The sequence below is a fragment of the Macaca nemestrina genome, chromosome 2 (assembly GCF_043159975.1).
Source record: "Macaca nemestrina isolate mMacNem1 chromosome 2, mMacNem.hap1, whole genome shotgun sequence".
NCBI classification, from domain to species: domain Eukaryota; kingdom Metazoa; phylum Chordata; class Mammalia; order Primates; family Cercopithecidae; genus Macaca; species Macaca nemestrina.
The window spans coordinates 57,164,994-57,192,026 of NC_092126.1; the positions used below are offsets into that span (position 1 = coordinate 57,164,994).

Below are 27,033 nucleotides of genomic sequence, written 5' to 3' on the forward strand. Positions count from 1 at the left end.
GGCAGCACATTTCCTGATTTTCAAAATATATTACAAGGCTATAGTAATTTAAACAGTATAGTACAGGCATAAAGACAGACCTACAGACCAATGGAACAAGTCTATAGTTCATGTAGGTAAAAAACTATATTGAGGAAGGATTTTTAAATATCAGAATATATTAGAAAGAATAGTGAGCGCTGGGATACTAACTTGCTAGAAAACCAGAACAGATATGAAGATTGAGATACTGACCAAAAAAGAGCAATACATCTAAGAAGAACGACTTATTCTTAGGTGAGCAGCAAGTTAAGAAGGCAGATTTTGGGAAGTGTATTTAAAATCACGTTTTATCATAATTTCTAGAGCAAGACTAAAACCATGAATACCTTAAAAAACATGTACACTCTGCCAGTTAAAGGTAATGTTTTCTAAACCTTGATATATATATATCTAAATGTAAACACAATATGATTCTAAAAGCACAATATATATAATTACATATGTATATATAATTTTAAAAATAGTAGGAAAGCAGGAAATCATTTAAAAGTTACTTTTTGGGCTTTAGCCCATGCCTGTAACCCTAGCACTTTGGGAGGCCAGGGCAAGAGGATTGCTTGAGCCTAGGAGTTGGAGCCCAGCTTGGGCAACATAGTAATACCCTGTTTCTACAAAAAAAAAAAAAATAAACATTAGCCAGGCATGGTGGTGTGTGCCTGTAGTCCCAGCTGCTCAGGAGTCTGAGGTAGGAGGATCCTCGAGCCCAAAAGTTGGAGGCTTCAGTGAGCTATGACTGTGCCACTGTACTCCTGTACTCCAGCCTGGGTGACAGAGGGAGACCCTGTCTCTCCTAAACAAACAAACAAACAAACAAACAAACAAACCAAATGTGATTCCCTTATTAAAAAAGCACACCCAGGGGCTTCAAAATATTTAATATTTGAAAGTGTATAATTTCTCGACTATTCAATATTTTTCCTGATTCCTTAGGCTCAGATAGAGGAAACAGCAATCAAGAATTATAAATATGCTAATGTGTGTCTAGTTTTGAACCTAAGTCTAAAAAGCACGGAGGTGGTCTGAATTCTGAGATTTTCATTGGAACATATTGTTCTATGCAATTTTTGTAAATGTTGCCTAGCTGAATTTTAGCTTATAAATCATATAAAATTATGTAAATTTTTCATTCGGATCAACTCCGATTTTTAAAATTAGGAAATGTTTGTTTAGTGTGGGATCAACATAACTATTCTCATTTTACAAGACAGGTAACAGACACTTAAGAAACAAATTCAAGCAACTAATGAATTGTTGAGCAATAGTAGAGTTCACATGTTTTTTATTTCCATTATTAAGAAATTTTCATTTTAGTTTTAGACATTACTAAAGCAACAGTATTCTTGATTACAAATATATCTGCTTAAAATACATGTTCTTTTGATTTATTACTTTTAACTTGTAGCAATGGGAGGCTTAAAATGTTTCCGTCTGTAGATGACTTTGTTACTCTTCTTTTGCTTCAAAGTCTCCACAAATCTAAATTTGTTGTAGCTTAGTATGAGAGCATTGGTAGGTTGTCATTTTTAGAGAGTTTAATCATTATATAATCTGGTAGGGTATCATTTTTAGGGAATTTAAATCTAAATTATAATATATCTAAATGTAAACAAAATATGATTCTAAAAAACACAATTACAAATAAAGTTTGATATAAACAAAATATTTTTAGGAATATAAATATTAAGATCAGGCTTTATTATGTATGTAAGAACTTGGTAGGTGTGAGTTCCTTTTGCTCTTCCCTTTGTCTTTTTTAACACTTCAGCTCTTCATGAATCATTTCTATCAGACTGGAGTAGTGAGGGAGATAGAGGTTAAAAAAAAGTAGGTAGTCTCTTGTGTTAGTTATCTCCTTTTTTTTTTTTTTGTCATTGTTGTTGTTGTTGTTTTTTTAAGAGCACTAAACATTGAGTCAGAAGATATGGCCTTGAGTTTAAAACTTAAAATAATGCTGCCTTGAAACTTGGGTGTTTGTGTCTTTCCCACTGATTTTTCTGTCTTTTGGATATGCTGAGAGGAAGGAGAGAAGTGTTGCTGAATTAGAGCTTGAATTTGAAATGGAAGCAAATCCAACCCCTATTACTTGGGGGAAAGTTGAGCATCAAACTAAGAAGACCAGATACCTAAACCAATTCTCAGGTGAGGTGTCTGGTAAAGGACAGGCTCATAAATGAAAAAAACAGAGCAAGAATCAGATTTTAAGAAGGGTCAGAAAAGATCATTCTAAGAGATGGCAGAGAGGGAAAGAGCAGTTCAGGACAGCCAGCTTGGAGGGACTATGGCTTATATGATCAGACTTTGGCTGTTTTTGAATGCATTTTATGCTGTATTTTCTTAAAGAATGGATTGTGTCAGGAGTGAGCTAGAGTTGACTCAGACTGGCTCATGCAATTTTTAGAAATCATGCAAGCTGATTATTAAAAATAAATTATAAAAGATTAAACTGAATTCTACTAAAAACAAAAGCAATAAATACTCAAAACTCATCACTCCCAATTATTCTAATATATTTTGTTATTACTCACATTCTTGAGATTATTTCCATCTATTCTATCTGTACGTTGGAAATACTATATAATATTGTGTTGCTGCACATCACAAGTCCTAATTTGTTGCAATTTCTGACTTGCATGCTATAAATACTCCCACCATGGCTGAGTTATAGCTACCACTGTGACATCATTGAATGCAGACTTGGGAAGAGATGCATGGGAAATTGTGTATTTGAAAACTACTGTGTGATTCAATAAAGAAATCATTTATATCATTGGCAAGTGAGTTTAGCATATACCTTAGTTCTTTAATTTTTATCTAACTCATTAGTACATATAAATGCTAACCGACATTTATATTGTCAGTTGTAACTACAGGTTGGCACTGGTTATAAGATTTTTGTAAAAATCAACCAAAGCACTCTGTGAGAATCAGGTAGCTATATGGAAATTACAATACAAAGTAATATCTATGTTAATATTATTTGTAAATTATGTGCCACACATCCTTTGTTATCAGTAAAGCTCGTATAAGCTTACATATATATACACACTTATATACACACCCATTTTCCCCACAATGCCAGTTTCAGTTGTTAAATATTTATCAACACACCATTGGGATATTAATCTCAGTTCAACTATCTGTCAAAGCAGAAGAAAACATCTTCCCTGACTATCTAGAAAGAGGATGAAATTAGGCAATGCATGTGAAAGTTTGTTACACACTGCTAAGTACTACACAAATAACAATTAAGGTAATGATTAGGGAAACCACTTTTCCTCTTCTGGTCCAGGCTTTCTTCAAGGTTTCACAATGACAATATCTTGACTTTCTGAAACAAAAAATTTCACTGGAGAAGAAAGTTGCTTATAGTAACTTGTGTCAATTTTCTCTATCTCTGATATTTTTCTTGCTTATTTTAATGGTCTTTTATCCTAAACTATAAAATAGATCATTCAGAATGGTTGTTTCTATTTGCATCTGAATTGAAACCATTGTGGTTTTTCAGTTTACACAGCTGAGAACAGGAAGCTTTGAGTACAATTTAAAAAGAAAGAAACAACAACAACCCTATAATATCATGGGGAAATGAGGTAAGCAGAATAATTACTAAAATTGAAATTTGGCTGAAATGACAAGTTCAAAAACCCAACTATTTCCATATGTGCTCTTGGATCTTAAATAATTAAAAATGGCCGTGACTCATTTCATCAATGTAGGAACTGACTCAGAGAAACCAATACCATTTGTTCATGGATGCTCATGATTATTACCGCTTGATGACTTGGCAAACAGCAGGAAGATTGGATCAAGTCAACTCTGCTTAATTTTCACCATTTGCTCAAATTAAAGTACAAAATAATGTCTCATCCTATTCATCGAGCTGAATGTGACTCCAATAAACATAAGAAAAGGACTCTAATTAAAATTGGAACACTTTTCCCCTCATTATGTTATAACTTAGATTTATAAAATGCAGACTAGTGTTATTCAATCTAAGATGTTCATTGGAATCATTAATTTAAGAAACACTAAATGCCAGTACCAACCTGCTGGGATCCTCATTTGGTTATTCAGAAGTTGGGCCTTGGTATTAGTATTTTTTTTAAGTTTTAACGTCTAGAGGAGGTTGAGCACCACTGGCTGGATTTATGATATTTTCCTATAGTAAGTACTTCTCCAGAGGTCAGGCTCATTAAAGACAAGTCAGAGCTTATACCTGTAATGTGAATATCTTGTCAAAGATTCAGATTACAATAATTTTTTCTTCATACTTTTGTAAAAAATACTGCAACTCTCCTATAAAACTTAAACTTATGTAATATTAGAAAACTAATAAATGCTATTATAAATTAATATTTTTCACATAAAGATGGCCAGTTATAACCTTTCTTTCCCCTAAAATGTTCAAAAATTGTCAGTCATCACTTAGTGTCGTAACTATCACCTTTATCCTTAGTCTAAGCGTGTAATCCTTCTTTCTAATCACTCTGTATTCTACTTTGACCCTAGAGTTCCAGATAGAACTTTAAGTTCAATGTGGAACTTAAGTCTTCATATTGGAATCAAAATTCCCTCAGCATTTTCAGAGCTGTTAGCAACTTTCCTCTGCTCTACAGATTGATGGTCCATTTAGTCATCTAAAACTGTAGAAATATTTGAAGGCATGGCCTGAAGTATCTTTGGTGCACTATTATTAGGAAGTCTTGGATATCCTTTGAGTTTCTTTACCAAAGAGCAAGGAAACAACTCTATTAAAAACACCTAAATCACCTCCACACTCCAGCTTGAAATAGTCAATTGTTTTCACTGAAATTTATTCATTCAGTTCACAGCATATTATAGAGCCCCTACTCTATGAAATACATGCATATCTGAAGGTTCTGTCACTAGTACTTCTGTACTATTATCATGTACGTGTGTCAATAATTATATTTGAAATTATGTACAAATTATCACAATATTAAATCCTCATAGTTTTATAAGCTTACTAAGGATCAGAGATTATATTTTTTGCCTTAAGTAATATTTCATATAATATGTAGTGGTTGTGTCAATGGATAACCTTGAAGAGGGTCTTAGCATCCTTTTCAATATGCTTCACTGGTGGTTTCAAAGCCACTTCAATAAACATGTTCTCTAATGAAAATCAAGGAGCTTTATATGCAAAGCACTTTAAGATAATTTATCTAGACACTCCTTCCATAAGATTGTCATTCTGATGCTCTCTCTATGTAGAAATCCTGGAGCCCCCCCGATATCACTGTACTATGTTCTATTGAATTACATGACATCATCTCTGAGTAATTTCCGCTTCATTTTTATTGCAATGAATCAAAAGTTGTAAAACCACCCTCCTAAGGTTACAGAATTAAGTTATATGCAGTTGGTAAGAGTTATAGATAATCTTGAAATATTTGAAGGAGATTTAAAGTTCAGGCCTGCCTGTTTCCAAAGCCTGTGCTCTACCTGCAACATTTCATAAAAGACTAGCCATTACTAAAGTGAAAACACATGATAATTAGTGATTAAAACAAAGGAGATTAAAGATCATTTTATCTAGAGTAATGTTTGTTCCAAAATGAATGGACACACACTAGACTTTTATACTAAAATATTATAGAATTTTTTGTTGTATCACAGGATGACAAATGTGTTTGAGTCCTGGTTTTACCACTTAATGTATGATTCATGAGAGAAGAAAGCTGGTTCAAGCTATGAAATGCAAAAAACTATGAGCTGATTTCTGAAATTTTTATCTTTTAATTCCTGTAACTGCTTAAAATTGGTGACTCTTATAAATTACTAATAATTGTAAGTAAGTGGTATTAATTTGCTTTTTGTGTTGACACTTTTCTGGCCTTGCAGATAGTGCCACTGAACTGAATAAAGATTTCTAAATCACAGCTTAAGGTATAGAAAAGGTGGCTCTTGAACAGAGATTATTTATGAAGGTAGAGGGAATAGGATCTGTGTTTGCCCAGTAGCAAGGCAATGTTTTCAAATGATTCGCTGAGATCTATTAAACTATAAAGCAAATCAGATGGCATATTTTTGCCTTGCCTTGCTGACAGTTTCATCTCACAGAGAGTACAGGAAGCAAGAAGGAACAATTTCTTAGAATATAATTTTTATCAATAAGAGAGAAATAATTAGTGAAAGTAGAAGAGTTGGACACCTAAGGAGAAAAACAACTATTAATTCCTAGAGTATGTGATATCCAGAAGAAAAATGCTGAACTTACTTGGCTAGATACATTTAAACTTTCAGAAGGCAAATTTGGGGGGAAAACAGGAAAGAAAATCCCACATATGAGTGTCAAGACTGCTGTTTTGGCTGTATAATCGTGAGTGATCCAGTTAAGGAATAAAGGAAAATTTCATCTTTAAAATTAATGCAGATCAGGTCAGGCCTGAAGGAGACTTATACAGTAAATTACTCATTGCAAAAGATGGGAAGGTTGATGTTAGGAAGTCTAAATAAACATAATAACCTGTGGCTTGCAAAAATACTAAAACAACAAAGTAGGTCTTTGGAAACCTATGTTTAAATCAAAAGGTCAAAAAAAGGAATAGTTCTCACTTCTTGCAGCTAATGCCATCAAGTTAAGGGATGGCAAAGAAGAAGCTGATATCCTCAGCTCCTAATTTGTTTCTGTATCCTTTGTAAATGAATCTTAAAGCACTAAGAAAGTATTTGTGAACATTAAGAAAGACAAATTTAAAATAAAAATGAGAGATCCTTCTACTGTAGAAGCATTTCTGTAGCATTATGTAGCTTCATACAGTATGAAGCATATTGTAGAATTATTTCTCTCTCAAAATAATTATACTCAAAGTTACCATGAAAAGTTGCTATATGAATATGGTTGTTGCTGATGTCCTTAAAGCAAATGGGAACACTAAAACTGTGCAAATATTTTCAATTTTTAAAATGGGAAGCAGGCCAGGCACCATGGCTGACACCTGTAATCTCAATATCTAGGAGGCTAAGGCAGGGTATCTTTTGAACCCAGGAGTTGGAGGCTATGGCGAGTTATGATCATACCACTGCATTCCAGCCTAGATGGCAGAGTGAGACCCTGTCTCAAATAAATAAATAAATAAATAAATAAATAAATAAATAAATAGGAAGCAGTGAATTCAACAAAGTAGACAAGTGATATTTACATCAATTCCTAGAAAGTTTCTAAGATCCATGAAAGTTTCTAAGATCCATCTTTCTAAGATGAAAGGACAGAGTTTGAAAGCCAAGAAAAAAAAGCTGTAAGACCAAACCACAGTATGAGTTCTCTACAACTAAGTCTTTGTGTATCAATTCCTTTCTTCCTCAATGTTGCTGGACTTACCACTCCACGTTCTGTGGTCTGTTAAGTGCATTGTCTATATTCTGTACACTTTTTTCCTCAATGGAGTGCCGCTAATTGTTTGAAAATCTTCACATACACGCCTGTGAGGAGCTTGAAAGCAGGAGGCTTATAGCTTTATATCCACCGTGCTTCTTTGAAAAATATTTACTGAATAAACTAATGGCAGATGAAAAAAATGCATTTGAAAATTTTATGTTAGTATTCCATTAAAGCATTTTGTAATTTCCTAGTGGTATCCTTGTGAACAAGAAGGAGGAAAAATATATTGACTGCAAGGGCAACTAGGAAATTATGACTATTGGAACCCACAATATTAACAGTGATTTTTTTTTTTGATGGAGTCTCGCTCTGTTGCCCAGGCTGGAGTGCAGTGGTACAATCTTGGCTCACTGCAAGCTCCACCTTCCGGGTTCATGCCATTCTCCTGCCTCAGCCTCCTGAGTAGTTGGGACTACAGGTGCCAGCCACCACACCTGGCTAATTTTTTAGTATTTTTTTTTTTTTTTTTTAGTAGAGACAGGGTTTCATCTTGTTAGCCGGGATGGTCTCGATCTCCTGACCTTGTGATCTGCCCGCCTAGGCCTCCCAAAGTGCTGGAATTACAGGCGTGAGCCACCACTCCCAGCCAATATTAACAGTGTTTTTAAATAAATCAAAATGAATGAGAGGACTTGTTTCTAGTAGAGTATAGCAGGGCTCTGTCTTTGGCCCTGTCTTGATCTGCAATCTACTGTTTGGATAGAAACATGAAGCATAACTTGGGTGACACAAATTTTGGAATCATAGTATAGAAGCCAGATCTTAGGATCAGCATCTGAAAGTATTTTTTACAGCATTGAAAAGGCTATTGAAATTAAGGAAGAGTAAACTAAAGGAAGCAGGATGAAATTTAACAGAGATAAGACATAATTGGGTCCAAACAACAGATGACAAATGTACAACACGGGACACTTTATGCTAGGCAGTAGCATGGGCAAAAAGGGCTTGAGGGTGTCAGCTCTTTTTATGCTACATTGCTGTCATCATGTTTGCAAAACTCATTCATGTTTTGTTAGCTTATTTTGTTTTGTTCTTTTTTAGATAGAGGTAGAATCAGATTTCAAGGGACTTGAAAGCTTACCTAGCTTTGTTCTTTAAAAAAGGACAGAAATCTTCTTTTTTTAACCTTATGAAAACGTATTTCCCCATGAACACATTGACAGGGATCCTCCTAGCCTCGGAAGAAATCAGCACAAGCAAGTTGCCCAAAGTTTTAGCTTCACTGGCTTCATGAAAAATACAATTCTGCATGTGGTATTCTATTGTAAAAATAATTCAACAATATATTCTAATGTTGATGGACTTTTGGTCTATTCCTAAATGCTAACTCTATGAAAAAACAGGGCTGCCGGCATGTAAATATGATTTAGGTGGCACTATCCAATAGAACTGCAAGATGGTCACTTTCCATTTGGGTGCTGTTCAGTACAGTAGTCACCAGCCACATCTCATTACTGAGTACTTGAGCTTTGGTGAGTGCACCTGAGGAATTAAGTTTTAAATTTAAAAAATGTTTAATTTATTTAGATGTAAACAACCACATGTGACTAGTGGTTCGTGTATTGGACAGTGCAATTCTAGGATGTGTAACTAAGAGTGTCATTGCTGAAGTATAAGGCATGGATATATTTAACTTTTGGAAATATTGCTAACCTGTTTTACAAAGTGGTTTTAACAATTTGTCCTACCAACAGTTTATATACGTTTACGTTTTTCCATATTCTCATTAACTTTTGAAATTTTCAGACTACTTACTTGGAGTTATTTGTGTGGGTGTGTGGTGGTCACTCACTGTTACTTTAATTGAGATATCTTGATTATTAACGACGTGGTATACCTTTACACACGGCCATGATTATTTGAATTTCCTTTTACGTGAAGTATCAGTTTAAATCTTTTGCTTATACTATTGGGTTGCCTGGTGTTTTCTTGTTGTGCTATTGGTGTTCTTTATAAGTTATATACTCTAAATATAAGTTCTGTGTTGTCTATTTTTCAAATATCCACACACAGAGTTTTAAAGAATAATACCCAAATCTCACTCCAGACCAATTAAATCATAGCTTCTGTGGGTGACATTGTGACATATTTAAACATCCCCTAGGTGATATTAATTTGCCTCTGTGAGGGGAATAAATTTAAACTTAGTGTAAGAAAGGATTGCTAACTATCAAAATTATCTCTCTGAAACAGTGTATGGTAGTGAACATATGGACTGTCTCTGGAATCAGATAACCTAAGTCTGTTCACAGGCTCTGATAGACTTTAGGTTTAACTTCTCTGTGCTTCAGTTTTTTCATCTGTAAAATTGAGTAACAGTACCAACCACATAGAGTTGCTGTTACTACTAAGTGAGTAATTTTTATGTAAAATACTTAGAACCTCATGTGAAACATAGCAAGTGTTCAATAAATGCTAGCTATCATCAGCAGCAGCAGCAGCAGCAGCAGCAGAAATTTAAATTAGCTGTCTCACAAAGTAGTGAGAGTTGTCATCTTTCTTAATAGGAAAACATCAGAAACCTTTCCACTAAGATCAGGAAGAAGGCAAGAATGCTTACCACCTCCTCTACTATTCAACGATGTTTTAGGAGTGTTAGCCAATATAATCAGACAAGGGAAGTTAAACAGAGGCATAAATTAATAAAGAAGTAGTAAAGCAATTTCTATTTGCAGATGATATCATATTATGCTAGAAATTTTTGATAATGATAAAATAAGTTTAAACAATAAAAGAATTCAGTAATGTGGCAGATATAAAATTTACAGGCATAAATCAATACCTTCAATACACACACAAGCAATAGCCAATGAGAGGGTACAATGACAGAGGAAACCTCATTTATACTGAAGACAAAAAAGATTGAATATGGCCAGGTACGGTGGCTCACACTGGTAATCCCTGCACTTTGGGAGGCCAAGGTGGGTGGATCATGAGGTGCGGAGATTGAGACCATCCTGGCTTACATGGTGAAACCCCGTCTCTCCTAAAAATACAAAAAATTAGCTGGGCATGGTGGCTTGCACCGTAGTCCCAGCTACTCAGGAAGCTGAAGCAGGAAAATCACTTGAACCCAGGAGGCAGAGGCTGCAGTAAACTGAGACTGCACCATTGCACTCCAGCTTGGGTGACAGAGCAAGACTCCATCTCAAAAAAAAAAAAAAAAAAAAAAAAGAGTAGAAAGTCCAGAAATAGATCCAAGTAGATATAGAAATGCATAAGATAAAGATGATAACTCATTGTGGGTAATGATTGACCTTTAAATAAATAATACTTTTAAATAATTATAAGCAACCATTTGGAAAAAACATACAATTATACCCATATCTTCTATCTACCACAAAAATAAAATCCAAATGGACCTGGGATCAAAATAGAAATAATTAAGCCATACAAGGACTTAGAAACAAGCATGGGTGAATTCCATTTTAAACTGGAGTTCTAACTATTACAAAAAAATTCAAATGCAATTCATAAAAATATTGATAATTTTTATTACAAACACAAAATTGTGCATGGTAAAAAATACCATAAACAAAAATCAAAAGGCATCTGATAAATGATGAAAAATATTTGTAACATAGTATATAATGGATGAAGAACTAATATTTCTAATATGTAAAGAACTCTTAAAAATTAGAAGAACAAAAAGAAATCTATATAAAAGTCAGAAAAAATAATAACAATTTATAATAGAGAAAAAGATAGAAGTCCCTTAAATATATAAAAACTATTCAAGCTTACTTACAATTAGATAATTATAATTAAAAAACTCTGAGATATCATTTCTCTCCTATCACACTGGAAAAAGTTTAAAAGTATGATAATATACACTGTCACTGAAGTGATGGGGAAAAAGATCCTCCTCCATACGTTGCTGATAGGAGTAGAAACTGGTGTAATCCTTCTAGAGGGGTATTCGGCGATTCCTAACAAAACTACATTTATCATTTGACCAAGAAACTCTAATTCTAAGAATTTATCCTGAAGCTATACCTCCAACAAAGTACAAATACATACATACAAGGTTAGTTACTCATTGCAGTACTGATTTTACTGCAAAATATTGGAAACAAGCTAGAGTAGTTAAATTTACTATGGTATATTCACACTGGGTTATTACACAGCCATGAGGAAGATGTCTATGAACTAATATGTAGTGATGTCTAGTATTTATTGTTAAGGAAAAAAGTAAAGCATGAAGCATACCTACATGTAAGAGAAGAGGGGATATAAGAAGATAAACATGTATCTACCCAGTTGTGCAAAAAGAAATACAGGAATGTTAGGAAACCATAAACTATATGATTGGTTACTTATAGAGGGTATGTAGGAACAAGGTGGAAAGAATGAGAAAAATAAAATCAGGGAAGAAAAATGAATGAAGCGTATATGTCTTTTGTATTAGTCCATTCTCACGTTGCTGATAAAGACATACCTGAGACTGGGTAATTTATAAAGAAAACAAGGTTTTATGGATTCACAGTTCCACATGACTGGGAAGGCCTCACAATCATGACAGACAGGGAAAAGAATGTCTTAGGTGGTGGCAGGCAAGAGAGAATGAAAACCAAGTGAAAGGATTTTCCCCTTATGAAACCATCAGATCTTGTGAGACTTATTCACTACCACAGGAAGAGTATGGAGGAAACTAACCCCCATGATTCAATGATCTCCCACTGGGTTCCTCCCATAGTGTGTGGGAATTATGGGAGCTACAATTCAAAATGAGATTTGGGTGGAGACACAGCCAAACCACATCATGTTTTATATCGTTCTGACATTTGAAAACCTGATCATGCTTCAATAGTCAAATATAAATCATGAAAAATGTAATATAAAATGAAGGGAATGGAAAAATGGAAAAGCAAATAACTAATCTAAGTAACTTGGAAAGATAATGTTTTGACTGTAACCTATAAGCTAAAAGTAAGAACCATTTGTAATTATTATACTCTTAATATTTTTTTCCTACAGGGTGTGGGTTAGCAATTCTAAATTTCTTTATGTGTATATCAGAACTGGGCAAAAAAGTAAACGTATTTGTGAATAAGAGCCTGTTTTTTCACTGTCAGGAAAGGAAGTATATAAGAAAAAAGAAAGACTTGAAAGAACCCTGTAGTAGTTGATTGGAATTGGAGGTATCAGTATAAACTCGTTTTAAAATTACTAATATGGAGTAATTAATATAGAAATATAGATAAACACATCAGCATGTGTATATATATGTTCATGTGTATTTATTTCACATGTACACACACACACACACACACACACACACACACATTTCCTAGCTCTGTAGGATAGGGGCTAGCAGCAAGATACCTCAGTGGCAATAAGTATATCTAGCACCCAGATTTTGGCTTCTCAATACTATTTTCCAGTTAAAGGAATTAGGGCTCCTTGGAAAAACTGTTGATTCTGAGGCAAGGTTAAGGAAAATACACAATGATGCCAGAATATCTCGTGCTGTCAGAAAGTCAGAAAATGCTAAAAAATGATTACGGCATGTTGAATAGATAGATACCAACATGAAAGAGCTCCCAATGGCCAAATATAGGATAGTTGGGGGTAACAAAATAAATGATAGTATAGTTTATGATCTATAAGTTAAAATAAACATCTATGAGTCCATACTGACATTAATAAATAAATAAATAGGTAAATGAAGGAGAAGAGATAGCTTTTCCTTATAGTAGAATTCCCATACTGAATATAGAAAGAATGGTAGAAATAAGACCCTGTGAAGATGGCAGATAGGAGGCAGGACTAGCTTGCAGCTCCCACTCAGACGGACAGAGCAGCATGTGGAGACTCACATCATGACCTTTTGTTCCAAGAACTACTGCAGGAACATACCAAGAAAGCCAAAAGAATTCACACATCCTTTGAAGGAATTGGATCACCGCTGCAGGCTCCCTGGGACTCCAAAAACCTGAGTCAGCTTGCATTCTTAGCAGGGAGGCTGGTGGTCTGAGGCAAGTTCTCAGCCTGGTCACTGGCTGCCTGGAAATTAGATGCCAGGCTGTTAGGGGGACACAGTGGGAGTGAGACTGACCTCTAGGACTGTGGGCTGCATTTGGGAGAGGAGTGAGGCCTGTGGCTGGTGGCTTTCCTCCACTTCCCTGGTGACCTGCGTGACTCAGCGTTGGTAGCCATAATCCTCTCCTTGGGAATATAACTCCATTGAACAGGGAACCACACCCCCATCCCCCACAGCAGCTGCAGCAAGCCCTGCCCAAGGAAAGGCTGAGCTCAGACATGCCTATCCCTGCTACCACCTAGTGGTCTTTCTCCACCTGCCTTGGTAGTCAAGGCAAAAACAATAATCTCTTGGGAGCTCTATAGCCATGCCCACCACCTGAGAGGCCTGAATACTTAACCAGGTGCCCCCAGGGCAAGTTTGCATCCTCCCTATAGGACTGCAGCTGATACACTCTTGAAAGTGTCACTTCCTGGCTGAAGGTCAACAAACACAAAACCAGCACACTAAACAAAAACACAACCAAAGACCCTCACAGAGTCCACTTCACGCCCCTGCTACTTCCACCGGAGGAGGTGCTGGTATCCATGTCTGCAAGATCTGAAGATGATCACATCACAGGACTCTTTGCAGGTACTCCCCAATACCAGACTGGAGTCCAGTAGCTCCGCTGGGTGGCTAGACCCAGAAGAGCAAAAACAATCACTACAGTTTGGCTCTCTGGAAGCCCCATTCCTAGGGAAAGAAGGAGAACACCATATCAAGGAATCACCCCATAGGACAAAAGAACCTGAACAGCAGTGCTTGAATTCCAGATCTTCCCTCTGACATAGTCTGCCCAAATGAGAAGGAACCAGAAAAACAATTCTGGTAATATGACAGAACAAGTTTCTTTAACACCCTGAAAAGATCATATCAGACACCAGCAGTGGATCCAAACCAAGATGAAATCTCTGAATTTCCAGAAAAACAATCCAGAAGGTCGATTAATAAGCAAATCAAGGAGGCACCAGAGAAAGGTGAAGTCCAACTTTAAGAAATCAAAAACATGATACAGGATATGAAAGGAAAATTCTTCAGTGAAATAGAAAGTGTAAAGAAAAAACAATCACAGCTTCTGGAAATCAAGTACACACTCAGAGAAATGCAAAATGCACTGGAAAGTCTCAGCAATAGAATTGAACAAGCAGAAGAAAAAACTTCAGAGCTCAAAGACAGACTTTTGAATTAACCAAATCCACCAAAGACAAAGAAAAAAGAATTTTTAAAAATGTACAAAGCCTACAAGAAGTTTGGGACTATGTTAAACATCCAAATCTAAGAACAAATTGTATTCCTGAGGAAAAAGAGAAATCTGAAAGTTTGAAAAGCATATTTGAGGGAATAATCCAGCATAACCTCCCCGGTGTTGCTAGACATCTAGACATCCAAATACAAGAAACTCAAAGAACACCTGGGAAATTCACTGCGAAAAGATCATCTCCTAGGAACATAGTCATCAAGTTACCAAAAGTCAAGACAAAGGAAATAGTCTTAAGAACTGTGAAGCAAAAACATCAGGTAACCTACAAAGGAAAACCTATCAGATTAACAGCAGATTTCTCAGCAGAAATCCTACACCCTAGAAGGGATTGGGGCCCTACTTTTAGCCTCCTTAAACAAAACAATCATCCAGGAATTTTGTATCCAGTGAAATTAAGCTTCATAAATGAAGGAAAGACACAGTCTTTTTCAGACAAACAAATGCTGACAGAATTTGCCACTACCAAGCTAGCACTACAAGAACTGCTAAAATGAGCTCTAACTATTGAAACGTATCCTCAAAATACACCAAAACAGAACCCCCTAAAAGCATAAATCTCATAGGACCTGTATAACAATAACACAGTGAAAAAAAAACCAAGGTATTCAGGCAACAAATACCATGAAGGATAGAATAGTTTCTCACATCTCAATACTAACATTGAATGTAAATGGTCTAAATGCTCCACTTACAAGATACAGAATGGCAGAGTGGATAAGAGTTCACTAACCAAGTTTCTGCCACCTTCAGGAGACTCACCTAACACATAAGGATTCACGTGGACACAAAAAGTGAGCAAGAGTAGCTATTCTTACATCAGACAAAGCAAACTGTAAAGCAACAGCAGTTTAAAAAGACAAAGAGGGACATTGTGCAATGAAAAAAGAACTAGCGCAACAGGAAAATATCAGAATTCTAAATATACATGCACCTAACACTGGAGTTCCCAAATTTATAAAACTATTACCACTAGACCTAAGAAATGAGACAGATGGCAGCACAATAATAGTGGAGGACTTTAATACTCCAAAGACAGCACTAGACAGGTCATCAAGACGCAAAGTCAACAAAGAAACAATGAACTTAAACTGTATCCGAGAACAAATGGACTTAACAGATATTTACAGTAGATTCTACCCAATAGAAAATACATTCTATTCATCAACACATGGAACATTCTCCAAGATAGACCATATGATAGGCCACAAAACATGTCTCAGTAAATGTAAGAAAATTGAAATTATATTAAGTATTCTCTCAGACCACAGTGGAATAAAATTGGAAATCAACTCCAAAAGGAAGCCTGAAAACCAGGCAAATACATGGAAATTAAATAACCTGCTCCCGAATGACTATTGGGTCAAAAATGAAATCAAGATAGAAATTTAAAAATTCTTTGAACTGAATGATAATAGTGACAAAACTTACCAAAACCTCTGGGATACAGCAAAAGTGGTGCTGAGAGCAAAGTTCATAGTATTAAATACCTACATCAAAAATTCTGAAAGAACACAAATAGACAATATAAGGTCACTCCTCATGGAACTGGTGAAACAAGAACAATTCAAGCCCAACCCCAGCAGAAGGAAAGAAATAACAAATATCAGAGCAGAAGTAAATGAAATTGAAACAAACAAACAAACAAAAATACAAAAGATAAATTAAACAAAAAGGTGGTTCTTTGAAAAGATAAATAAAATCTCTAGACCATTAGCGAGATAATCAAGAAAAGAAGAGAGAAAATCCAAATAAGCTCAATTGCAAATGAAATGGGAAATATTACAGCTGATACAACACACATACAGAAGATTATTCAAGGCTAATATGAATGCCTTTATGCACATAAACTAGATAACCTAGAGGAGATGAATAAATTCCCAGAACTATACAACTCTTCTAGATTAAATCAGGAAGATATAGAATCTTTAAACAGACCAATAACAAGCAGCAAGATTAAAATGTAATTAAAAATTTGCCAACCAAAAAAAGTCCAGGACCAGACGAATTCACAGCTGAATTCTATCAGGCTTCCAAAGAAAAATTGGTACCAATCCTAATGACACTATTCCAAAAGATAGAGAAAGAGAGAATTCTTCCAAAATCATTCTACAAAGCCAGTATCACTCTAATATCAATACCAGGGAAGGACATAATAACTAAAGAAAACTATGGGCCAGTATTCCTAATGAACATAGATGCAAAAATCCTCAACAAAACACTAGCTAACTGAATCCAACACCATGTCAAAAGGAGAATCCACCATGATCAAGTGGGTTTCATACCAGGGATGCAGGAATGGTTTTACCTATGTAAGTCCATAAATGTAATACACCACATAAACCGAATTACAAACAAAAATCACATAGTCATCTCAATAGATGCAGAAAAAGCATTTGACAAAACCCAGTATCTCTTTATGATTAAAACCCTCAGCAAAATCAGCATAGAAGGGACATATCTTAAGGTAATAAAAGCCATCTATGAGAAATCCACAGCCAACATTACACTGAACAGGGAAAAGTAGACAATATACTCCCTGAGACATGGAACAAGACAAGGATACCCTCTTTCATCACTTCTATTCAACATAGAAGTCTTAGCCAAGCAATCAGACAAGAGAAAGGAATAAAGGGCAAATTGGCACAGAGGAAGTCAAATTGTTGCTGTTTGCGATGATCCTGGAAAACCCAACGACTCATCCAAAAAGCTCCTAGAACTGGTAAATAAATGCGCAAAGTTTCAGGATACAAATTCATGTACACAAATTAGTAGATCTGCTATACATCAACAGCAACCAAATTGAGAATCAAACCAATAACTCAACCCCTTTCACAACAGCTGCAAAAACAATAAAATACTTGGAGGTGAAAGACAAGGAAAACTACCAAACACTGCTGAAAGAGATCATAGATGACACAAACAAATGGAAACACATCCCATGCTCAAGTATGGGTATAATCAATTTTTTGAAAATGACCTTATTGCCAAAGGAAATCTACAAATTCAATGCAATTCCCATCAAAATACCACCATCATTCCTTCACAGAACTAGAAAAAACAGTCCTAAAATTCACGTGGAACCAAAAAAGAGCCCACATAGCCAAAGCAAGACTAAGCAAAAAGAATAAATCTGGAGGCATTACATTTCCCAAATTCAAACTATAATACAAGACCATGGTCACCAAAATATTATGGTACTGGCATAAAAACAGACACATAGACCAATGAAACAGAATAGAGGACCCAGAAATAAAGCCAAATACTTACAGTTAACTCATCTTTGACAAAGCAAACAAAAACATAAAGAGGGGGAAAGGACACCCTATTCAACAAATGGTGCTGGGCTAATTGGCAAGTCACATGTAAAAGAAAGAAACTGATCCTCATCTTTCACCTTATGCAAAAATCAACTCAAGATGGATCAGGACTTAAATCTAAGACCTGAAGTCATAAATATCCTATAGGATAAAATTGGCAAAACCCTTCCAGACATTGACTTAGTCAAAGTCTGAATGACCAAGAACACAAAAGCAAATGCAACAAAAATGAAGATAAATAGATGGGATTTAAGTAAACTAAAAAGCTTCTGCACAGTGAAAGCAATAATCAGCAGAGTTAACAGACAAGCCATAGTATGGGAAAAAAATCTTCACAGTCTATACATCTGACAAAAGGGTGATATCTAGAATCTACAAAGAACTCAAATAGGTCATCAAGGAATAAACAATCCCACCAAAAAGTGGGCAAAGGATATGAATAGACAATTCTCAAAAGAAGATATACAAATGGCCAGAAGCACACAGAAAAATGCTCAACATCACTAATGATCAGGGAAATGCAAATCAAAATCACAATGTGATACCACCTCACATTTGCAAGAATGGCCATAATTATAAAATGAAAAAAAATAGATATTGACAGGGATGTGGTAAAACGGGAACACTTTTACACTGTTGGTGGTAATGTAAACTAGAACAATCACTATAGAAAACAGCGTGGAGATTCCTTGAAGAACTAAAAGTGATATACCATTTGATCCAGCAATCCCACTAGTAGGTATCTACCCAGAGGGAAAAAAGTCATTATACGAAAAAGATACCTGCGCATGCATGTTTATCACAGCAGAATTTGTAATCACAAAAATATGGAATCAGCCCAAAACCCTATCAATCAACGAGTTGATAAAGAAATTGTGGTGTATATATACATGGAATACTACTCAGCCATAAAAAGGAACAAAATATTGGCATTCACAGCAACCTGCACACAATTAGAGACTATTATTCTAAGTGAAGCAACTCAGGAATCAAAAATCAAACATCATATATTCTCATTCATATGTGTGAGTTAAGCCATGAGGATGCAAAAGTGTAAGAATGACACATTGGACTTTGGAGACTCAGGGGAAAGGGTGGGGTTAGCTAGGGATAAAAGACTACACATAACCTCAAAATATCTCTCCACAAAGACACTTAAAAATCACAAGGGGGAAAAATAGAAGCTTTACATGGAGAAATCTGGCAGACACCAATTTTATGAAGGGAACATCACCTTCATAAGGTGCATCAACATCATGTACCTTTTGATATGACGAACTAGAAAAGACAAACATCACTTTGGTGATATTCTTGTCTTTAATTCTATCAACTGAAAAATAAGACAATTACTAATGAGGGGTATTCCAAAAACAAAAACAAAATTGGCCAGTAGTCTTCAAAAGAGTAAACATCATGCAAGACAAAGAAAGAGTGAGAAGCTGTTACAAATTGGAGGTAAGGAGTCATAAAAACAAGTGCAATATATCATCAGGGATTAGATCCAGAACCAGAAAGAGGACAATTGGTAAAACTGAAATAAAATTTAGAGATTAGTTATTAATTTCTTGATAATTGCACTGTACAGTGTAACATGTTTACGTTAGTGGAAACTGAATTAAGATATGTTAAAACTCTGTACTATTTTTTGCAACTGTTTTGTAGGTCATGTATTAGTTCACAATAAAAAGTTTTAAAAATACAGTGAGTTCCTAGTTACTTGAGTTCAAGTAGAGAGTAACCAAGAAGAGATTTAAGCCACAGCTGGGTCATTTCAGTACACAATCTTTTAGGTTTCATAAGCCAGGAGACTTTTATGAGAATGTTAACAGAATTCTTAGCTAACAGGTAAATATATGATTCAATGCAAGCTTTGATCCAATGATAATTCCCTTGAATTTGTAGAATGTGAGCAGTTAGAGCTATTTTTACTCATTGCGGCAAAATGATGCATGCTGTGAGGATCACAAAATGTACTATGAAATATCTGAAGTAGTTTAGAATAAAATTCCCTTAGGTTCAACTTCCAAGATTTTATATACTTGAGAACAAATTTATATTCATGGATGAGTTTTCAGCCACACTTCAAATAGCCACTGTAAACTACACCAGATAATGACACAAAGGGATGAAACAATTAAATTGAGGTTAAAGTTACGCTGTTAAGTGGAGAAAAGCAGAGCGCATGCAGTACATACAGCAGGACTGTGTTTGTTTGTTTGTTTGTTTTTGTCAAAAGTAAAAATATATGCATAGAAAAGAGCGTGATATTTTATACAACAAAATGTAAACAGTGGTTAACTCTGAGTAGGTGGAAATGAGTTTTTTCCTTTGCTTATCGGCAATTTCTAGATTTTCTACAATATTTATAAGTTAGTTTAATAATTATAAAAACAATAAAGTTTATACTTTTATAAAAACTAGGCAGTGTAGCAAATTTTCAAGTTTATGAGCAGCGAGCAAGAAACTAAGCACTTCAAACAAATGAATGTAGTCAAAATTAAAGTATATTCCAGATGGTCATTTTTGTTAAGATGACCAGGTGGAGGCTATAAATAGGTTTTAAGTGAATTTTTTCTAGTATGGTCATTTCAGTTAAAATGTCAGAAATTACTCAGACAAGTTTAGGCATCTTCATTTTAAGCTAATAGTGTCACAGAAAACAGCAATATGCTGTCCTCATTTTTAAAATAGTTTGTTTTTTAAAGTGAAAAGAAAAGATGCACAGTTTTTAGGAAGAGGGAAGAGATATGTGTATTGAGTATTTTTTTCCAGCTTTATACTTAATGGGTCATATCTTAAACAGAAAGAATTAATTTTGCCCTGCACTTCAAACTCATGCCCATTCTCTAGCAATTAGAATCTAAAGCAGTGCTTTTAAATTTTTAATGTGTATATTAACCTACTGCGGGATTTTGATTCTGTAGGTCTGAGGTGGGATCTTGGTTTTGTACAGAAATCATCTGGAAGCTTATTAGGAATGGAGAATCTTGGATCCCATCTCATACCTAATCAATCAAAATCCACATTTTAATAAGATACCCATTTGACTAGTATGCACATTAAAGCCTGAGAGGCTCTGATCTAAAGAACTCAAAATAGTCTAGCTAGCTTTTGGATCCTGTAGTTTCCTATGAAAATTACTTAAATAAACAATAATATTTAAAAAATACTATAGAAACCAATACTGCTACTAAACTCTGTTAACAACTGATACAACGTAACTTTAGAAAACTATTTTTAGACAGCTAAAACATTTTCCTTAAAATGAAAATAAAATTTCCTTGATTCTCAGGCGACTTGAGAGGGAATGTTTCAGAATCTGTTTTTAAAACATCCTACTGGCAAAATGGAGGACCTTGTGCCTTACAAGTCCTATAATGATAGGATTGTAAATAGATTAAAAGTTTCAGGATATCTATGTTTTTGATTCACAAAAATAAATGAGTGAGTTTCTGGAACTCTAAAACTGAACATTAAAAGGAAAGAAAATGGAATCCAGGGTAACTTTATGAACTTAGTATTAAAAGAGAAAATAGAGTGATCACCCACAGGCCAGTCAATTATTTTATAAGTCTAATTTTCTTTATTCATAGATGACAAAATTTGGGGTTCTAGAAAATTATCATTTCATTTCAGAAAGAGTCATACCAGTGGCTATCGCATTAAGACTTTCTAACTAAAAATCTCTGACACTTCTGACTATTCCTTCTGAACTTTCAAAATGGTAAACTGCTTAGATTTCTACTTATTAGGTGTTAAAAAAGAAGCAATTATGTGACCAGGTTAAAATTGAATTTCAGTCTTATGAATACCTTCAATTCTTGTAAATTTTATTGGATCACATTTAAATCTACTGAAGCCATTCTATTACCATCATTTCTACACCTTAACCTTGATGTGATGATAGTCTAACTCCTACCAGGACTTCCAAGAAAATATACTGAGAATTGTTAACATAAACTTTAATAAAACATTAAACAAAGTCTATTGTGCAAATAAAGGAGAGCTCACTAAATATGTTTAAAATCAAATCTGCTTTTTAAAAAATCCCAAGAACACATACTATTAAATGTAGTACCATTAGACACAAATTGATAAATTGAGCCTAAATGTTTGAAAGTACAACCATAAAACAATCAAAAGAAGTGGAGTTTTTATAGAGTAACTGCAGTGTCTACCACACAGTTTAATGCATCACTATATAAGATACATATGTTAACATAGCTGAGAGCAACAAACGGCACTGGGAAGAAAAAGATAAAAATGAAAGTCCTTTCTAAGTCATCATTCACTTCCATGTAATATTTGCTGCTGAAGAAAAGGGTAAGAATTAAAAGCTGTGGTCTTAGGAAAAGTTCTCATAAGATTTTCAGTCCTAAATGTGTTTTTTGCTAACACTTTAAATTACAATGTGAACATTTTTAACTTTGTGCTTTAAAATGTTTCATATAATTTTGTAACACTTTTTTAATTTAAAATTCTGTATTTGTATTTGAGGCTAACCTTAAAGACCACAGGTACTTTTACTAAGGGAAGGTTATACAAAAAATGTCAATCTGTGGTTTAGGATTTCTTCCTGTTGTTTTAAAATTTATGATAGCATTTTATTTAATTTTAATTAGTTCCTAGAAATAAAAAGTTTTACCTTTCCAGAATATTGTATTATCCATCTTACCTCTAATCATTTTTTTCATGGTGACCATTTCAGAGAAGTTTCCTGAAAGACTTGATCATTACAGTTGCTTAAATATCTACATTTAACAAGCCAATATTTATAGCTGAAAGATATCTGGATTGATCAAAGTTTTATATTTTACATAAATCATTTTAATTTTTGATTTAAAGAAGATTATGGGTAAGTTGTTCTTCATCATTCTTATGTGCAAACAGTGTCTGATTTTTTCACATTCTAGTTACAGTTATTCATGTTCTAGTTATAGTTATTTGACTCCACTTTCCAAACTATAACCAAGGCTTTTAAATGAAGGCATTTAGTTGTGGTATTTTAGATAATAATTCCAACTGTTTTGATGAAATAAATAAGAAAATTGAGCTACTCAGCAATGTTAAGTGAACAAAAGCAGGCCCCAGAAGACTATATACAGCATGATACCATCTTTAGAAGGCTCAAACTTAGCAAAGCTAAACAATGTATTATGTTAGAAGTACATACATTTGTGATAAAAGAATGTAACAAAAATACGAGTAAGATTCAAGATAGCTGTAATCCGTAAGGGTTAATCACGCGGATGATATAGGTGACTAGCACGGAAGGTAGTTACAAGTTATTGGGATGGACACACACACACACACTCGCTTCATTATGAACATAACTTAAAACAATTTCTAAGTGCAAGACTAAGAGGTTTAGATTATTCAGGAGCAAATTGATGATGAAAGTGTCGGAATTCCCCTCTTAGTTGGGAAAAAACATTTTTTCTAAACATATGGTGCGTTGTGTTCTTTGGCCTCCACCTTTTACTGTATTATTTAATTTATGACAAATATTTAGTGATATTTTCCTTTGATTTCTAATCTCTAAACAATATGCACAATTATCTCTTTTTATAATATATTTCATACACCTTCTTTTACTATTCAACTCACTTTAAAAACAATGATATCAGGAGACTAGTAGTTTTACTTAATGAGAATAAAGAAAATCTCAAATTATTCTGCTCATATTTATAGTTTGTGTTATATGATCATACTTTTGATCAATGAATACATTATTCCTATCAGTGTATTTCTAAAATAATGCTTTTGATTCCAGAGATTAGGTGCATGTAGATTCTGATTTCCATTAACTCATGTAGAAAAAAGACCCCTTTTTCCTAGGAAATCAATAGTGTGGAAAGCAAGGGCAACTTAATTATCACATATGAAAGCTTGGAGAAAGAAAAAAATCTCATATCAATGTCACACTGCCATTTCAATAAATAAGAAGGATCCCTCACCATTTTCGGAAGGCTGAAATCTAGGAAAGGACGAGAAATTCAAATGCAAATTCTTTTAGCTTTATAAAATACTAGAAAACCATTCTTCCATATTTAAGGAGATGGAACATTCATAAGGGCTTGCAAATGCTCACCTGAATGTACTCTGGATTAATTTTTTTTCTGCTGGGTACTGGAGGGATTAGTTCTAGTAAGACTGATAGGCAAGCTGCCTAATATACTTTCAACAGAACAGCACTTCTCACTGCAAGTTGTATAACTATTTGCTTTTACATGGAAAAAAAAAACTTCCCTTGGAGACTTAAGAGATACCTTTGGAATGGAGGAGGGAAAAATAAAATCTACAAACTAAATTAATTTGAACCGTGAGTTCTGATAATCTAATCTGAATTTATGCAGGTTACTTGAGGTTAAAAAAGAATGCCCTAGAGCCTGTTTAACTCTTCCTGTTATAAAATGTGTAGATTTTAAACCGATTAAAAGAATTAAAAAGTCCTTCAAAAGACACCTTGAAATAAAATTAAATATCATGGAAATTAATTGAGGCAAGTGAAGTTAATGTTGGACTAGATTGAATAAAATAAACAACTGATAATGTTTTTCATGACTATCACATTTAGTATCACCTTTAATTTAACAGCAAGAACAATCTTTACTGTACCTGACGCGGGGTTCTTTCTGATTTACTCCTACACCACTCCCAGTCTGAAATATCTGGTTTCTGACTCTCTTCATGAGACAGTCTTCTTTCTGGCCCTTCAGAAAAGGTAGTTTCTTCATAGTGAATATCCCCTCCTGTTTTGTCAAAAAACGCACCCTTTTTGTTGTTGGAATCCTGTTTAGCTTCTGTAATATCAGTATTTGTGCATTTATTGATGCCGCCATGTGTGGAGCTGTCCAGAGAGGGCGTGGTGCTGATCTCTACTTTTATAGCATTGAAGACGTTACGGTTGTCTCTCTGAGGGTCTTTTGTAGTTTCACACTCATAGTTCATCAGGTTGTGATAGAATATGGAATTTTCATCATCATCATAGTAATCTTCATGTGCTATTTTATAAATTCCATAACTTTTTTTGAATGATAGATTGAATTCAAAGCCTTTTCTCTTGACTGAGTAAAAATAAAAACAACAGTTTATGGCTAGTAAGGTAGATATAAACCACATTGGCTATATATAGCAAATAAAAATAGAAAGTGCATTCAACTTGATTATTATAAGTTTTAAAATTATCTTCATTTACTTTTTGTTAATTATGCAAAGAAATTATGCCTCACAAAATTATCTTATTACCCTGTGCCTAATTTTTCTCATTTACACAGTGAGGGTCTTGAAATACATACAATCTTAAAAACTCTTTTGGTCACTAAAGAAGCCTTATATAACAAAAACTTAGCCATACATTAGGAAATTCTCAAATACATTGTTTTAGCTTATCTTAGTCTAACCAATTATTTTGCACATTTCCTTATATTTTGGGATAAGATATATTATTTATAAATTTTATTTTGCTAGAAATTAATTAAGTAGTCTTAATATTACATGAGTTATTCAGCTAAGAATACCACCAATAAATATAACTTCTTTAAATATTTTGGTGTATAATTTTTGTCATTTGTATGTCTATAAATGCATACATTTAAAATTAGACCATGCTGCTAAATAGCTTCTAAATTAAAAAAAAAAACATGTACATTTCTGATACAAGTAAATGTGAAATGAACAGTAAAAAATTAGATGGATTAATATTTTTTGCAAATTGAAGCACTTTATAATGTCTATAAAGCTGATTATTCTAAGAGTTTAGCAGGAATGCATAAAATTTTTATGATTTAAATCAGGTGAAATATGATGATATACTAATTATAGTACTATTAGTTGGTGGAGTGATGCAAAGTCTTAGAATTAAAAGCAAGAAAGTAACAGAAAGTGATACAATTTTTATTTTGAATGTCATTAAATGCTAGGTAAGTTTTATATATTAAGAATCAAGTTATATTAAGGTGGTAGACAAGATATAATTTAATGTTTTTGCTTTCATCTGTCAAAACATGGTTTGTGTCAAACAAATTTTCTACTTTGATAGCTCTGTGTTTTATAGTGAGACATTTAGCTGTCTTTGGTAGAAAAAAATGTATGAAAAGATTTAAACTTTCTACAAAAATAAGTAAAATTTGATTCATTTTGCAACATACCCTAGTGTCATTCATATGCTGATTCTATTACTGAGATGTTTCTCAGAATCTAAGATTTGTAAACCAATTCTGTTGACTGAAAAATAGAATTTATCTGTATCATTCATTGTTGTTTGAGCCAGAATACAAGCAAGAAAAATTTTGATTCAAAGAAAAAATAAAAGTAGAAATAGATGTTCATATTTTATATACTGTCTCATTTATATTTTTATTGACCTCTTCTAGTAATGTAGTCAAGTAAAATCAAGTTATGCTGTTTAACTTGCTTTAAGAATGTGAAAGGTGAAGGAACTAAAAGGATGTTTAAATTATTGATGGGTTTCTATTTTTCTCCAAAAAAGATATAAAATGACAAATTGTCAATTCAAGGCCATTAAGAAAACAAATGCTATCATAAAATCCCAATTTTGTGATATAAAATGATAAAATTGATGTCTATGACTATAATTTTATGAGTTGCACATTGTAATCTCAAATATATAAAGCAAAAATGAGTAATGTTTGTGAAGGAGTGTGCAGAATGTGTTAATGCGGACTTCACCTCCATATCACAAGGGACAAAGGGCTGTGTGAGGTAGGTTATGAAAAGAAAGGAGGATCATCAAGAGACCATGATGTGATAGAACATTCTGAGGTCGTTTTGCACATCGAATATCTCATTTAATACACCAACAATCCTACTTAGTAAAAAACTTACTGATTCTATTTTACGCTGGAGAAAACTGGGGATGACAGACAAAAGCTACTGAAGATTACTTACAGGTAAAATGATCTGAATTTAAAGCTAGCTGTTTTCAGAATTGGAGTTATTTGCCTTTATTTGAAATTGCTTT

At 34.0% G+C, this 27,033-nt stretch overlaps 1 protein-coding gene and 1 long non-coding RNA gene across 3 annotated transcripts in view; both read right to left on the minus strand.

The window, feature by feature from the left end:
* Positions 1 to 27,033, minus strand: part of LOC105499004 (G protein-coupled receptor 149) — a 90,604-nt gene that overhangs the window by 56,743 nt on the left and 6,828 nt on the right. Inside the window, exon 3 of the mRNA XM_011771391.2 lies at positions 24,669 to 25,117. Within this exon, the coding sequence (XP_011769693.2) occupies positions 24,669 to 25,117 (449 nt within the window). The remainder of the gene's footprint in view (positions 1 to 24,668; positions 25,118 to 27,033) is intronic.
* Positions 1,321 to 4,536, minus strand: LOC139361754 (uncharacterized). Of its 2 annotated transcripts, none has more exons than XR_011619350.1 (3): positions 4,487 to 4,536; positions 4,089 to 4,258; positions 1,321 to 3,370 (listed from the first exon to the last, which is right to left on the minus strand). It is a non-coding gene; the product is annotated as an uncharacterized lncRNA (long non-coding RNA). The 2 variants fall into 2 exon arrangements; XR_011619349.1 differs by having other exon boundaries at positions 4,427 to 4,499.